This window comes from Gouania willdenowi, unplaced genomic scaffold (assembly GCF_900634775.1).
Source record: "Gouania willdenowi unplaced genomic scaffold, fGouWil2.1 scaffold_259_arrow_ctg1, whole genome shotgun sequence".
NCBI classification, from domain to species: Eukaryota; Metazoa; Chordata; class Actinopteri; order Blenniiformes; family Gobiesocidae; genus Gouania; species Gouania willdenowi.
In genome coordinates, this window is record NW_021145016.1 from 73,732 (window position 1) to 88,987 (window position 15,256).

Here is a 15,256-nt window from a genome sequence, read left to right on the forward strand (position 1 = left end):
TGTGTGTTCACACGTAAAAAAAAAGAAAAACACAGCAGCGACGTGTGTGTGTGTTTGGCTCTCTGTCCCTTTCTCTCTGTGTGTGTGTGTGTGTGTGTGTGTGTGTGTGTGTGTGTGTGTGTGTGTGTGTGTGTGTGTGTGTGTGTGTGTGTGTGTGTGTGAGAGACTCTCTCTTCGAGAGAAAAACAAAACAAACAAAAAAAAAAAAAAAAATCAAGGCGCACAGAAGCCGAAAGCTGACACTTGTCCAAATGAAAGCATTAAAGCCAAACAACCATACAAAGATAAAAAAAAAGAAGTAAAACTCGCCTGAAAGCCTGATCTGAGTTCACATCATACCAAGATTGTATATGCGTATGCATATATTATTTGTTTATTGGATTCTTCATCTGTTTGATTCACAGAAACACAATTTAGGTTAGATTTTGGGTTTTAATCTTTCGGTACAGAGGTGAACTCAGATCATGGCACCGCTGGGATGTTTTGGAAACCTTGTTGCCCGTCTATCTATGGTCAGGACCTCACAGGCTGTCTGTGGGTGTCCGAACAAAACCAAAGTAAATAATGACCAGCCGTATTTTATGCCTAAACAAAATATCCGAGCCCGAAGAAAACCAGAGAGAACCTACAGCATTAAAAAGCAACCATTTGAGCCTTTCTCATGGCTATTCACTGCGTCAAAACACAGAACAGCTGAGGATCAAAATCAAAGCTCAAAGCTGAAAATCAATACAATGCTTGACTGGTTCCAAAAAAAATCAACACAGAGCAAATATATATGTAAATGAAAATTTATATATATATATGTTTATAAAGGCAGCTTTACCTTAGTCCGAATTGGTGTTTGAGGTTCAACCGATGGTTCGTGCTCCAGTCTCTGTCCGCGGGCGGACCACCGCGGGCCAGCCCCGGGGCTTCAAGTGTGTCGACCCAGTGCTGGTCCACGGTCGACGCCCCACAGAGCAGAAGATGGATCCAGTTCGTCGACGCCAATTTGTCACGGCAAATTTACGGTTGACCTCATTTTGGGACATGATTTATGCTCTGGTTGAATGATGGAGTCCAGGCAGAAGCATTGATGGTTTTATAAAAAAGGTTTATTCTAAGGCTAAGTAAAAAAGGTACAAGATGGAACAAAGTGAAACAAAATTAGCATCCGTCCAAGTGGACGCCCGAAGGAAGTGCCCCCCCTAACAGTTTCAGCTCAAGGTTTTATACAGATATCAACAGAGTTCCACCCTAAGGGAAGGAGAAGGGAGTCAGTGCCCAATAGTGGAAAGATTTGAGGATGATGAAGACGTATATGTTATGAGGAAGAGTGGCGCCTCTCTTATCTTTGAGTGTGTGTGTGTATCTGCATGTGAGCAGAGGCTCTGGCCTTGGCTGTGCTGAGTACGCTCTGTACTGTTTAATCATGATTCAGCTGTTCAAAAGTGAAAATTGAGATGGAGTCATCATGTATTAAAACATGACAAATTGTACACATTTGACTAGAAGCATAACTAATAATTTTGGCCCCGACAAAAGGTAACAGATTAAAAATAAAGGCTGAGCCTGGACAGGAGGCGCAGCCGCCACCTCGCTGCTCTGGGTGTCGAGTCTCCGGCCCCCGGCCCCGCTGCCCCGTAGGGCTGGCCCTGGTGTCCAGTCCTGGCGCTGCTCGCTCACTCCGTTACCGCGTCAGCTCCTCGCCTCCAACCCTGGTTCCGCCGTTCCCTCCTCACGCTTCGCTGTCGCTCGGTCCAGCCCTAGCGGACACAATACATCTGCCAGTGGGAGAGAAGTGATCCTGGCTTCGCGTGCCTCCCCCCCAGGTGTGCGACTCACCGCGTCTGGGCGGCGCTCGAATGCAACCGCCCAGTATAGAGTAAACAGGCCTCGAGTGTCACACCCTCCACCGCGTCTCCGCGTTCCACGTCCTGGCGCTGCTCACTCGCTCTCCCTCCACCGCGTCCCCGCGTTCCACGTCCTGGCGCTGCTCACTCGCTCTCCCTCCGTCACCGCGTCCGTTCCTCGCCTCCAACCCAGGTTCCGCCGTTCCCTCCTCACGCTTCGCTGGCGCTCGGTCCGGTCCTAGCAGACCTGCCAATGGCTGCTACTGCCACCACTCACACACACACACACCAAATGTCTCTCTGCCGATGTCCTTTTAATCCCTCATATGAGGGCCACTTCCAGTCCTGTACAGCTGCGCTGATTACCAGCAGCTGTCCAAAAGGTAGTGGGTTGGCCTACGCTGATTAACAACAAAAAAAGATTTAACAAAAACACAGCAAACACACAACACAACTGCAAATAAGGAACTAAAACAAATCAAAGTACATTATAATGGCCACATGCCCACATTTAAGTCGTGTCGTTACGACAGTTCTTGAATCACTTTCTAGCATAGATGGCCACAGACAGAGCGATGCCGCCAATGGCTACTGCAGTGGCACCAAGCAGTCACTTCCAGCTCAAACCCCCTGCTGACTTGGCCTGATGTTTGTGGGTGCTGGACGGGTTCTCCAACATCTTCTCATCGTCCTCACTGTGCTTCTTCATCATCGTGGAAACCTCATCGCGGATCGTTTTGTTGCGTGGCTTCAGGTCTCTGTGCTGATCAAGAACATTGCCTTGCTCCCTCTTGCAGGTGGCCAGATCAATCTTCTCAGTGGGGGGCAGCAGCTTCAGGTCTGGAGCATCAGTAGCTTCCAGGAGCGTAATTTTCAACTCAACCGCTGACCGAACCTGGAAGAGTGCCTTCTCTCTCATTTCCATGAGTTGCACCGCCACATCCACTGCATAGATCACTTCCCCGTCTCCCAAAGTGAGCGACAACTCCGAGACCTTGTTGATCAGCGTCCCATCCAACAGACGTGTTATTAGATGAATCTTCACAATCTGTCCAGGTTGTGGCATACTGTATCTTCCTCTTCCAGCCTGCAGCACCTTTTTCATTAGCGAACCATTTCCAAAGATATCTAACCACCCATCAGCAGGTGGTTGGGGGTCAGTTTCTCTCCTCATGGACTGATTCACGACAATGTTATTCCCACTCTTCATGACTGATGCACTGTCACTGCTTTGGTAAACAACCTGAAACACAAGAAAACATATTATAAGTACATTACCATTATTAGCTGGCAGCTTCTGAGCAGGGTTGGAGTCAGTTATAATTGTAATCATGTAATTGATAATTAATTACAAAGATGGTGTAGTTATAATTGTAATTTTAAAAATCTGTTGCTGTCGTAATCTCATTAAATTCTAGTTGAGTTCAGATAATTTACTTTGTAATTGTAATTGCAATGTTTACTTAATGCTAAACTGGTGAACATGTTCTACACATATGTAGTTAAAATATTATTAAAATGTTTATATCAAGCTTTCCCACATTTTACCATTTTAAAAGTGTATTTTACAGCTGACTTAAGACCCGTTATCATATGAGATGCTAACAGAAAGCTAACACAAGAGAAAGGTTAACTTTTATTAGGTTATCTATTTCAGGCTCAGTATTTCTGAATAATTGTAAAGTAAATGATAACGTACTGTAAGTGTAATTGGATTTCTGAGGCTAAAAAAATAATTGTGATTTAATTGTAATTGGAAAAAATGCTGGTCACTGTAATCATAATGTACTTGTTGTTAGATTGTCCTCTGTGCCAAAAGATGGTAGCACCATGAGATTTACCATTTAAGAGTAGCTTAGTATTAGTGTCTCATCTGTGGGAAGGATGTTAATTCTGGGACGTATTAGTCTTTCTTTGAATCAGGGGCTGTTCCAGATGTTTCCTATTCTCTCCTATCTGCAGCTTTGGGCTTTTACACTATGTCTGTGTTTTCTCTCCTGAGGAAGTATCTGCTCTATGAGCTCTGGGTTTTTAGTTCTGCCTTTTGTTCTTTTTTTTTGGAGTTCTACTTTTTGCTGTTCCTTTGATGTTCTCTGATGTGGAGTTCTTCCCCAGCATATCAACGGTTGTTCTAAACTCCTCAGTGGCCACAGTTACATGGTGTTTTTTTATAATTCAGAATGAGTTATTCTGCATTAAATCATTCTGCTTCATGTTTACATGGTAATAGTAATTCCAGAACTGAGGTTTACATAGAAAACCGGTTTATTTGGCTTTAGTTAATTCCACTTTAGGTCTGGGGGTTGGGAAGGCTCTGATTGGACAGGGGGCGAACATGACGTAGAAACACACAACCAACATTTTATTGTTGGCTGTAACCAGTGTTGTGCTAGTTACTGAAAAAAAAGTAACTAGTTACCGTTACTAGTTACTTCATTCACAAAGTAACTCAGTTACTATTTTGATTACTTACACCAAAAAGTAATGCGTTACTAGAAAAAGTAACTTTATTTATTTTGAGTCATTTGTGTCCATACAGCTTCATATCAGTGCTGTAATAATATAATAATCCACTGTTGATCAACTGCTATAAAACAACCATAAATGATGTGCATATAAAGCACAAAACAACTGCTCCACAATTAAAACAATAATTTTTCTGCCTTAGCACAGCAATGTACAGTAAGCTGTGCATATTTCAGGTGCACATTCTGCTGTTGAAAATGCTTCTAAAATAAATGTGGAAAAACTTATTCACAGCATGTTTTTCAGCTACACAATGCTAAACACATCAGGCAAATGAGCTGCTGTTAGCAGTGACTCAGCAGTAGCAACAGGCTGCATATTTACAACAACATACCGTGCAAAAGTTTGGCTGACCTGTCCCTGGATAACAGTCACAGTTCGTTAAGATCCAGCCGCAGCGTTAGCTTAGCTTCACTGATGCATCTTTTGGAGACAGACAATCTCTCCTCCCAACTTTCACATTAGCTACCACCCCCAGTCCTCTGGACAGGTGGAACGGTCCAACCACACGGTGGTAGGAATCTAAAGAAATATGTCTCTGCCAACCAAAAGGACTGGGATGTCAAACTTCTCATGGTCCTTATGGCAATCAAGACGACGCCGAACAAATCAACCGGCGTCCCACCTTTTTTAAATGATGACGGGCAGGCAAATGACTCTACCCACACACCTCCTGTACCAACCAGGACAAGCTAACATTGCTATCACCTACACCACTCACCAATACATGATCGATCCTGAGAACCACCTCCAAGCTACGTTTGCTCTAAAACACCTCAAAGAGAGCACTAAGGGCCATAAAGCCTACTACAACCAAAAAGCCTCACAGAAGGAACTACAGGTTGGAGGCAGAGTCTAATATTACAGTTTTGCTCAAAAACGATCATCATGCAACCAAACTAGTGAAGAAATTTCTTCCCAAATGGACCGGACCCCCAAATAAAGATTCCCAGCACAAAGACCAAACAAAAGCTCAAGTGGGTCTACCAAAACCAAATTAAGCTATACAGAACAACAAAACTAACAGACTAGCCGTCAATCGTGAGCTGAATAAACCCTACGAGCCGAGATATGGCATTCCTAATTAGCCAACCAGTCGTAGCATTCAATAACATCTACCACCTCAAGGACATAGTAAACTAGAAACTAGGACTGGAATCCACTACAAAAGCTCTATCCAACCTCTAATATACATGTGGTTTACACCAGACATGACCCTAGTCATTGTAATTATTCTCTGTCACATATATCTACCTTCTGCACCGCCGCTTTATGCCTTAGGCACACCAGGAAAGTACAAGACCAAATCAATCGATCACATATTCAAACACAACCGACCCAGATCCGAGGGTGCACTTTGCTATAATAGGGGAAACCCCAATTACATCACAGAGAAAACAACAATATATATTGAATATTGCCATTCTGGTTTTATACATCAAAGCATCATCTCAAGGCAAGGGCAAAATATTGAGATGTATATCGTATATCATTATACAGCTTGAAAATATTCAGACATTTAAAAAAGGCCATATTGCCCCGCCCATTTGACGCAAAAAATATGTCGACGTAAATGTTTTGTATTGATGCGTCGGCCCAAACATATATGTTGTCCCACACCAGTCCAGAATTGATGTAATGCACAGGAAATCTAGCCCCTAATCCACCAAATGCTTAGAACGAAGAAGATCTTATAACCAATAATGGAGTTTGCACCAGCAGTGGGAGGAGCTTGAGTCGTTCCAAAGATCTTTACAATATCAGCTCATTTACACAAGATTATGACTTAATATGTAAACACATTTAGATTAAAACAAGCAGTATTTACTCACTGGATTGTGGAAAATCATTAAATTAGTCATTAAAGTTGACATTATTATTAGAAACTCACCTTGGTCTCAAACGTTGCTCACTGATGACAACCGTTGGTCAACGTTAATCTATATTATTAAAGCTACTTTAGTCGTTTAATCTGATTGGTGGGCTATGATATAATGCATTACGTTTAATCTGATTGGTGGGCTATGATCTAATGCATTACGTTTAATCTGATTGGTGGGCTATGATCTAATGCATTATGTTTAATATGATTGGTCTGCTATGATCTAATGCATTATATTTAATCTGATTGGTCGGCTATGATGTGATGCATTTGTTGTTGTTTGGTCATTTCATTTTTTTTAGTTTCACAATGTCTGTTGATCATTTTAAAACAGAAAATAATTTACTCAGTAGCGGTTGGTGTAGAAATGTTTTAAAACGTACTTGTACAAATAAAAAGTATGAGTACCCATCAAAGCAACTCAATTACAGTAATGTGAGTACTTGTAATCCATTACTTTCAGCTCTGATAAGTCACAGACCAATATTTTTAAATGAAGAAGGTGTGACATATTACAGAATTTACAATATTTCAGTCAAACAAATATTCACTGCTCGTAAAGCTTCGCTAGCTCTGAGTCTATGATAAATATCTATAATACTTTTCCTCTTTGTTCCAAAAACACCCTAGAGCGGATTAGACAGTTTGTGATGCACTTTTTTACGTTTGCATGTGTGCATTAAAGCATGTTAGTGGATTATCCCCCGCTAAACTAGTAGATTAAGGCATCATTAGCAGATAACAGATGAGGATATGCTAACGTTACTGGATAAACATAGCAACACAGCGTTAATCGCAAGGTTCAGTTTTAATAATGCCATTATTATACAATTATAGAATATACTTTAAAATGTGATTTATTTTGCTGTAGTAAATTAAATTAATGAATTAGATATAATTTTAGGACATAAAGGTCCTATGCTATGAATCTAGATAATTGTATCCTGGATTAATCTCCATTAATGGGCGTCAACTAACCAAACATTACCTGTCAGAGAGAAGCTGTCCTACGAAGGTCGATAACAACACGCTAATTGAAGCCAAGTGTTCTCAGCCTGGGTACATGCGTGTTCACATGAAAGGGGTGGAGCTAGCAAAGTCTGACCAATCACTACAATGGAGAAAACTGGCAGAGTGAGTTTCTTCACAATGGTGATGACACGTGACGATAAAAAAACGTGTGTGCTGTTGTAATGAAACTGATCACTGTCCGTTATCAAGGCAGGCTGACTTGATAAGTGATAAAACCATTCATGTTGTGGGTTAAAACTACTAATAAATGGTTAATAATATGATGAACTGTATTAACACATCTATAGTAACAGGTTATGTACCACAGACCTTTAAAACCACTGTAATCAAACCTCTCCATAAAAATGACTTGTCCAATTATAGACCAATATCTAATCTCCCTTTAGTTTCCAAAATGTTTGAAAAAGTCATCACAGGTCAACTATGTGATCACCTACTTAGGAACAATTTATACAGAGCTTTCAGTCTGGCTTTAGAGCCAATCACAGCACAGAGACTGTCTTAGTAAAAGTAACCAATGATCTTCTCTTAACCTCAGACAGAAGGTTGATCTCAGTTCTGGTTCTCTTAGATCATATCTGTCAACTTTTGGATTTGAAAATAAGGGAAATTTTCTGGCGCCCACTACGATCCGTCCCACCCTCCCAACTAAGCTCCAGTATTCCTTATATTTTAATATAGATGTACAATAAATCTAAAATACCCACTTGTCAACTACCTACTAAATACAATGATGTGATTATAATCTGGTAGGTCGACCTTTATTAACATTTAAATGTTTTGAACATTCCTACTAGGGCTGGTGATATGGACCAACACTCATATCTCAATATATTTTATCTAAATGATGATATATGATATAAATCTAGATCATTTTATCAAATAAAGTCTGATCAGAAAGAAAATTCTGGGTTAAATTTGCTGATGCAAAATGTTACACAGGCTCATTTATTAATAAACAGCTGATCAATATGTGACACTTATTAATCATCTAACTGAGCTTTACATGTTGTTCTGAGAAGTAAAAGCAGCAACTCTTAAAACTAGTATTTTACAACTTTGATCTGGAAAAATCCAGCATCAATACTCACTTTGCAATTGTACACCCTGTGATTTAAGAAGACCATGGATCATCCTAATCCCTGCTCTGGGACACACTGTGTGTCTGAGCTCTAATCTGTCCGTTTGTGTGAGCTGAACACAGGTCTGCCCATAGCAGGGGCTAACTTTGGCTGTGGCTGCTAATTAGGGCTGAATGCCTAATATGTGAATCAGAGTCATGATGTAGCTTTTGTCCCTCTTAAAACTTGTGTACAAAGCTGACCGACAACATGACGGCATCGTATTTTACACTTACCTCCTCAAGATTGCACCACACAGCTTCGTCCATGTCTGCATTTGTCAGCGCAGATATTTCTCCAAGACTTTCCATGACATCTTCCACCAACCTTAAAATATAGTCCGTTGGAGAATTTTCCTCCACATACCGAGATATTGCAAATAACTGTCGTTGAACGCCTCTTCTCAATTCATCCACGTCTCCCATTTTTAACTTTCCCTCCAAGAGAAGAGGAATCATGTGATCAGGTATCGACTAGTCAGCCTGGGCAGAATGACCATTGAATTGACCTTTGCTTTTACCGACAGCTTGAGTCATGAAGTAAAAGACAAAGACAAAACAGAAAAAGCACAAAATGGAAAACAAATATACTACTTTTGTATATTTTTTTCATTTTTGATTCTCATTATATTTCCACATTTTTATTATTGATTGTTTTTATATTTCCAAATTTGTAATATTGGTTCTCTTTATATTTCCGGGCCGATCCACAAACGTACTTTGCTCAATCCACAATCACAGTTGAGGATTTACACATGATAATTCATGATAAATACACACATAAATGAGAAAACACGTGTGTAAATTGTTGATGTATTTGTGGATCTGAAAAACATGTGAAAATCTAAGAAGTACATGTCAAAATTGTAAATATATTTGTGGATTTGAAAAACACATGTAAAAATTGTGAATCTATTTGTGAATGTTTTTGAGACAAATCTCTCCCCATAGTCATCAGTCTGACTGGATGGTCTCAGAAGCCTTTTGGTGAGGTTTTCATAAATAAATGTGTCTAGTTGTATTTTGACACTGCTGGGACTTCACAGGTGTAACTATGACTACTGTATGTTCCCTATAGGAGACCTCATGTGGAACATGTATACATACACACTGTGTTTAATGAATAGAGAACACACAGTAAAGTGTGTGTAGAACACGCTGCATGTGGAACATACATTCTATGTAGAAATGAGTGAATAATGTACTGTGTGCTGATAGAATGACTGCATGTATCATCTAAAGTTTGTTTTTTCTATCAATAAATGATGAGCTGCATTACAAAGGGAAACTTACCTCTAGCATAGTAACCGTTGCCATGGTAACGTCTTTCCCCTTCACACACACCATTCTGGCATCTGAAAGCTGGATTAAAGAAGAGTTGGTGTAAATAGTAGATTATGATGGTCAGTCATTTACCAGGTGATCTCATCAATTTATGTTCAAACTACAAAGAAACAAGGCATATAGTAAGTTAACATGTGAATATAACAGAAACAGAAGCCATCTTTGAGGGAGGGTTGAGGAGCAGCCTCCCACTTTGAATGAGGCTGTCCTCAACCTCAATCCCTGCTGTTTTAAACAGCATTGTCTGCCTTCCAATCATCAGTCTGTAGGGGGGGGGGGTTACCCTCAAGGGTATATTTCTTGAAACTAAATGTTTTATTCCAATTTTTTTTTTTTTTTGTTCGTCAAAAACTTGTTTTTGAAACAGTCCTGGCATCGGTTACTATGGCAACCAGGTTGTTCTTTATTGTCCATGGGACAATTTTGTCTTCTACCACTCCCCAAGCTATAACCCTCTCTAGCTCCTCCCCAAAGAGGACTTTAAGGGTGATGGGTGGAGTCATGTTGTAAGGGTGGGAGGATCCCTCATTGATTAGTGGGTGGAGCTGAAGAGCCATACTGAAAAGACAGTATTATATTTAAATATATATATATATATATTGTTTTTAATTTAATTTTTCATGTATTTTTTGGTTTCGTAATACTGTATATTTTGACTTATTTTATAAAATATATTCATTAATGCAAGTTCAAAGTCTTAGAATTTGAACTTTTTTCTGTCAACAAATTATAATCTGGTCTATGGAGGTAGATTTGTGTCTTTATTTAATTAAAAAAAACATTTTCAATCAAAAAAAAGTGTTCAAATGCAAATATTTGGGTCTCAAGTATTTTTTTTTTGCATTTGAACACTTTTTTTATTTGATTGAAAATGTTTATTTTTGATTGAAATGATTTTTTTTTTTTTAATTGAATAATAAAGACATCAACCTGTCCAGGGACTAGAAATGAAAATGATCCATGAAACGTTTATGAATGTGTGTTGTTCCTTTTATAAAAATAAATAAATATGATCATTGAAATAACAAACATTTAAAGCATGATTTAAAATGTGTGTGTGTGTGTGTGTTCATTGGCCTTTTGACCAACTGAGAAGGTTCAAACACACACACTGTGACACTCCACATGAACACGTAACTGGTACCAGTCACATTGTGAACGACTTTAACAAAGATTTAGAAAAGTTTAAAAAACACTTTTGTTTAAATTGTAAAAATGACTTAGAAAGTTGATTTCATCACTACCAGTGGTAATAATACTGAGTATTATTTAGTGTTTGTCTAAGGTTATCAACCTATTCTGTTTCCCTTTTTAAAACTATTTAAGAAAATAAAAGAGAAAAAAGGAACAAATAATCTAAGTTTTCCCTTTGCTTCATGTTTAGAACCAAGATATTTTTCAACTTTGATCAAATCAGTGAAAAACCAACAACTTAATGTGTCTGTGAAAAATATATAATCTGGTAAAAATTCCATAACATCCCTTAACTTGAATAAAATATATAATGGCATTAATCTTTGTATTATTCTGTTTTTGTAATGTGTTCTTTCTTCCCCCGGCTCTTTCTTTTATGTAGAATCTATTGTATCTTATTAATAAATTATTTTATTTTTTTAATAATTCTGCTTTGCAGCCTTAAATCCAACAAATTATAACATAATTGATTTTTTTTATTTTCCAATACTTGAGTTTGATTACATTAAGTTTGGTTTAAAATTTAAGGATAAAGATTTATTACAACTATATTTTAATTATTGTATTTTTTAAATTCATAAATGCAGATATTTAAAAACAAAGTCATGTTTGTCACATTTTTTAATGAGTTAAAAATATTCATAAATATTAGTTTTATGTGTTCTAAACCTGCTGCCAACATGTCAAATTATGGAAATGTGTGTTTTGAGTTTTCTCTGATTTATTTTGGTTTTAGTTTATTTTCTGTTTGGTTTTTAATTGTCATTGTGTTTTGATCAGTTTCTGTATATATGTTAATGTGGATATTATTTTATTTTTATAAAACAAATATCAACCTAATCAGTCTTTTATTATTATTAATAGTGTAAAAAACTTTACATTTAGGGCAGAAATAAACCTACTTTATTTACATTATAAACATTAATTCCCAGTACTGTCCATTTTAACGTCTATCTGTTGTGTTTTCCTGCAGATATAGATTTAAGTGAAGTGTCTGGTTGGATCTAATCAGAGAAGCTGTTGAGTCTGAGAAAAATAAAGAATAAAACATTTTAAATTAACCTGACTGAGTGTGTTTATTACACTTATAAAAATGATACTGTGGTCGATCCTTGGTGTTACACATTAATTTTTATTCCTGTGGAAATAGTGACCAAACATATCAGTTTTTAAGTCTGTGTTGCTCCGTATAACAAGCACTGTTGACGTCTCACTCTATTGGTGACTGACGTATTTCAGAACACATATTACAAGGTGATCAAGTCAAAAACATTCAAATTACAATCATGTGACTATGTAATAGTACATCCTATAACCAACATTGTTCACCAACAGTAGTTATACTCAATTAACTTCTTAACAGTATGTATACTCATTTAACTGCTTTTTCAATCTATATTTATTCTCTCATGAACAATTTTACCTTTTTAACTTAACTTAGAACTGTTTTTAACTCACCAGTATTTATTATTGTCTCTGTCTAGCTCTATGTTACTCCACAATGACAATAAAATATAATACTGAAATTGTATCTTCCATATAAACAATCATTTTTATATAGGACAAGGTTACATGTCTGATATATTGCTCCGCTCTTATTCTGAAAACCCAACCGGAAACGGTGTACTGTAACGCTGCAATGCGTGCAGGCTTTACTATTGTTAGCACAGTTAGCATCTGTGGCATTAGCCTCTGCTCATTCATCCACACAAACCAAGTTTTAACTCCTCTCAACTCACTAGTTAACCAGAACTCTCATTCCTGTTAGTGCTACTATCTACAGTTGATTGTTTCTCATTTTTATAAAACAGTTTTAAAGCTCGTTTTTAACCTTTTTAGCGCCACGTTGTCGTACTCAGTTAGCACTCATTACAACGTCTCTCTCGTCTCCATTCATCCAAATCACTGTATTTCAGTCACAGTCTAAGGCTTATACATGTTATATCTCTTCTGGTTATGGTTTCTGAGCATCTTACCTGTGGAAATAGTGAGAAAACAAAGCAGTTTTTAAGTCTGTGTTGCTCCGTGTAACTAGCACTGTTGACGTCTTACTCTATTGGTGACTGACGTCCGCTATTGACACCAAATGCCCACAGCTCCACCTACTGGCCAGGTACTGCTACTATGTAAAATATACCCAGACCTGCTAGAAAATAATTAAGTTACTCAGAGAATAATAATAATAATAATAATAATAATAATAATAATAATAATAATAATAATACAGTACTTTTAACATGTTTTAAAGTCCTTAGCTGTTTTTATGAATTCAGATGAATCCAACTTTTAAATAAATGGGGGCAAAATATTTCAATCAAGTCTCTTTAATCATGTCTCTGAAAACACTCAGTGTCACATGTAAATATATAAATGTATTTAAAGTAAATATAAATTATATTAATATTTTAGTATCTATAAGTATTTTATTAACGTGATATTTCGTAGCTGCTGGTACATGGGGTCTCCACCACTAAGCCCACCAAGGTGATCTCACAACACCTGCAAACATTAAACTAAAGACAAAGATCAAAAAGTTGACCAGGACCAACACTTAAAGTGGACCAGACACACACCACAATAATTATAAAGAGCTATTAGAGGCAAACATTGTCCTCAGTATTAATAACAGAATAAACTCATATTTGATGTATGGTCAGGTAAAAGTAAGAACAGACAATGAACAACATTAACAAAGAGTCAACTTTAAAAAGTACTGTAGAGATAGTGAATCCTGAGATGTAGTGTAGGGAGAGCGTCCAGCCCTAGCACACAGTATTGTTTAATCCATCTACACTGTCAGCAGATGATAGAGCAGCAGTCTAGGAACTACAAGTCACTGAAATATTAATAAACACAATAAGGCCAAAACAGCAGTAACAAGCAGTTAGTCTGTACCAGTGAGACATTTTATATCAGATTATTATTGTTTTTACACAGCGTAGCTTCACTGTTTTTATATCTTTTTAACCAACCTACATCTTTTTATTAAAAATAAATAAATCCAAGGCTCATCACTAATTAGAAATGTAAATAAAAACATTAACAACAAAGTCATGTTAGTGCGCTTAACAAAATATAAAGTCCATAGTAAGAAAGAAAAAACCCAACAAGAAGAAACTTTGAAGCCTATATTTACAATATACAGTTATTTTTAGCAAAGTGTCTTTAATAGGAATCAAATAAACACAAAGAACAAATATTTTATGATCTTTAATATTTCATCTTTCAAATAAAAAGTGTGATTAACAATCTACAGTTATTCTTATAAATGTTTTAAATAGAAATCAAATTAACAATAACAACAAAATCTATTGTGATTTTTCACATTTATTTTTTCAAATAAAAAGTACAATGAACAATAGCAGTAATTATTATCATTTCTTCCATCTTTTATATTTTGCATACTTGATAGACGTCATAGGAGGGATAAAAGCAAGTTTAAAAAATATTGAATATGATTAAAACTACAATTAAACTTATTTCTGTTAAATATTGTTTTATTTACATTACATAACATTTATATAATATATGCATCACCTTTGTAAATCTGTTTCAACATTTGTAAAAGTGTTTTTCTGTTTATTTTTTTAGATAATTATGCACATTTGTAAATTTGTTGTAGCATTGCATTGTATGAAATGTGTGTGTTTATTGATGGATGATGGACAGAATGCTGGATCACTACCTACTGCTGTTTTCAGGAGGTCTTGGTAGCTTTTCTTCTCCTGCAGCTCAGCTTGTGATGTCCATGCTGAACTAGCAACAAGTTCAGGCTGCTGCCACGCAGCAAACTCATTCTGATCACTTTTAATAAGAGGGCTGTTCCTCTGATACCACACATTTACAGCTTTTTAATCACATACTATGATACATTCTGAAGCCAAACTGGTGATAGCTCAACAACTTGTGTTTTTAATCAACTTATCAAGTCTCCCCGTGACCCTGAAAAAGGAAGAAGTGGGTCAGAAAATGGATGGATTATCAAGTCTATGAACAAAGCCTTTTTCTCTAATGTTTGAAAGCTGATGAAGCAATGATACTGGTCTGTAGTTAGAGCTGCTTATATTAACACTCTAATACATGGAACACTTTCACTGTTTGATTATTTATTACAAATAAACCACTTTGGAATGATTTATTGAAGACACACGACTTATTTTACTATATATTCTATATTAATTCATGAAAAGTTCATTTCAAAACAATAAGTTGACATTTCATGATGTATTTTTAACAATGTGAACTATTTATTTTTAATCTACAGAATGAAAAAACAATGAAGATAAAGTTTTATTGACTCGACTTTTTTGGAATTCATCTGTT

General features: G+C 36.9%; 1 protein-coding gene across 5 annotated transcripts; it reads right to left on the reverse strand.

Annotated features, from left to right (window-relative positions):
• Positions 1–1,529: 1,529 nt before the first annotated feature.
• LOC114459090 (peptidyl-prolyl cis-trans isomerase FKBP8-like) lies at positions 1,530–13,069 on the reverse strand. 5 transcript variants are annotated; one of them, XM_028441446.1, is made up of 4 exons: positions 12,910–13,069; positions 9,689–9,757; positions 2,345–3,078; positions 1,530–2,231 (listed from the first exon to the last, which is right to left on the reverse strand). In XM_028441446.1, exons 2-3 carry the CDS (start codon positions 9,740–9,742, stop codon positions 2,446–2,448), a joined length of 687 nt encoding a protein of 228 aa, XP_028297247.1. In that variant the 5' UTR covers positions 9,743–9,757; positions 12,910–13,069; the 3' UTR covers positions 1,530–2,231; positions 2,345–2,445. The 5 variants fall into 5 exon arrangements, 3 of the variants coding, with proteins under 3 accessions (XP_028297247.1, XP_028297248.1, XP_028297249.1); XM_028441447.1 differs by lacking the exons at positions 9,689–9,757; positions 12,910–13,069 and adding an exon at positions 3,677–4,058; XM_028441448.1 differs by lacking the exons at positions 9,689–9,757; positions 12,910–13,069 and adding an exon at positions 3,535–4,058.
• Between the last annotated feature and the right edge of the window lie 2,187 nt (positions 13,070–15,256).

What these genes read in the sequence shown, in the direction of transcription:
- LOC114459090 (XM_028441446.1), bottom strand. Translation starts at nt 9,742, where the DNA reads ATGGTGTGTGTGAAGGGGAAAGACGTTACCATGGCAACGGTTACTATG. An exon ending in CAACGGTTACTATGCTAGAG is followed by an intron (nt 3,079 to 9,688) that starts GTAAGTTTCCCT and finishes CTTGTGTTTCAG; the next exon opens with GTTGTTTACCAAAGCAGTGA.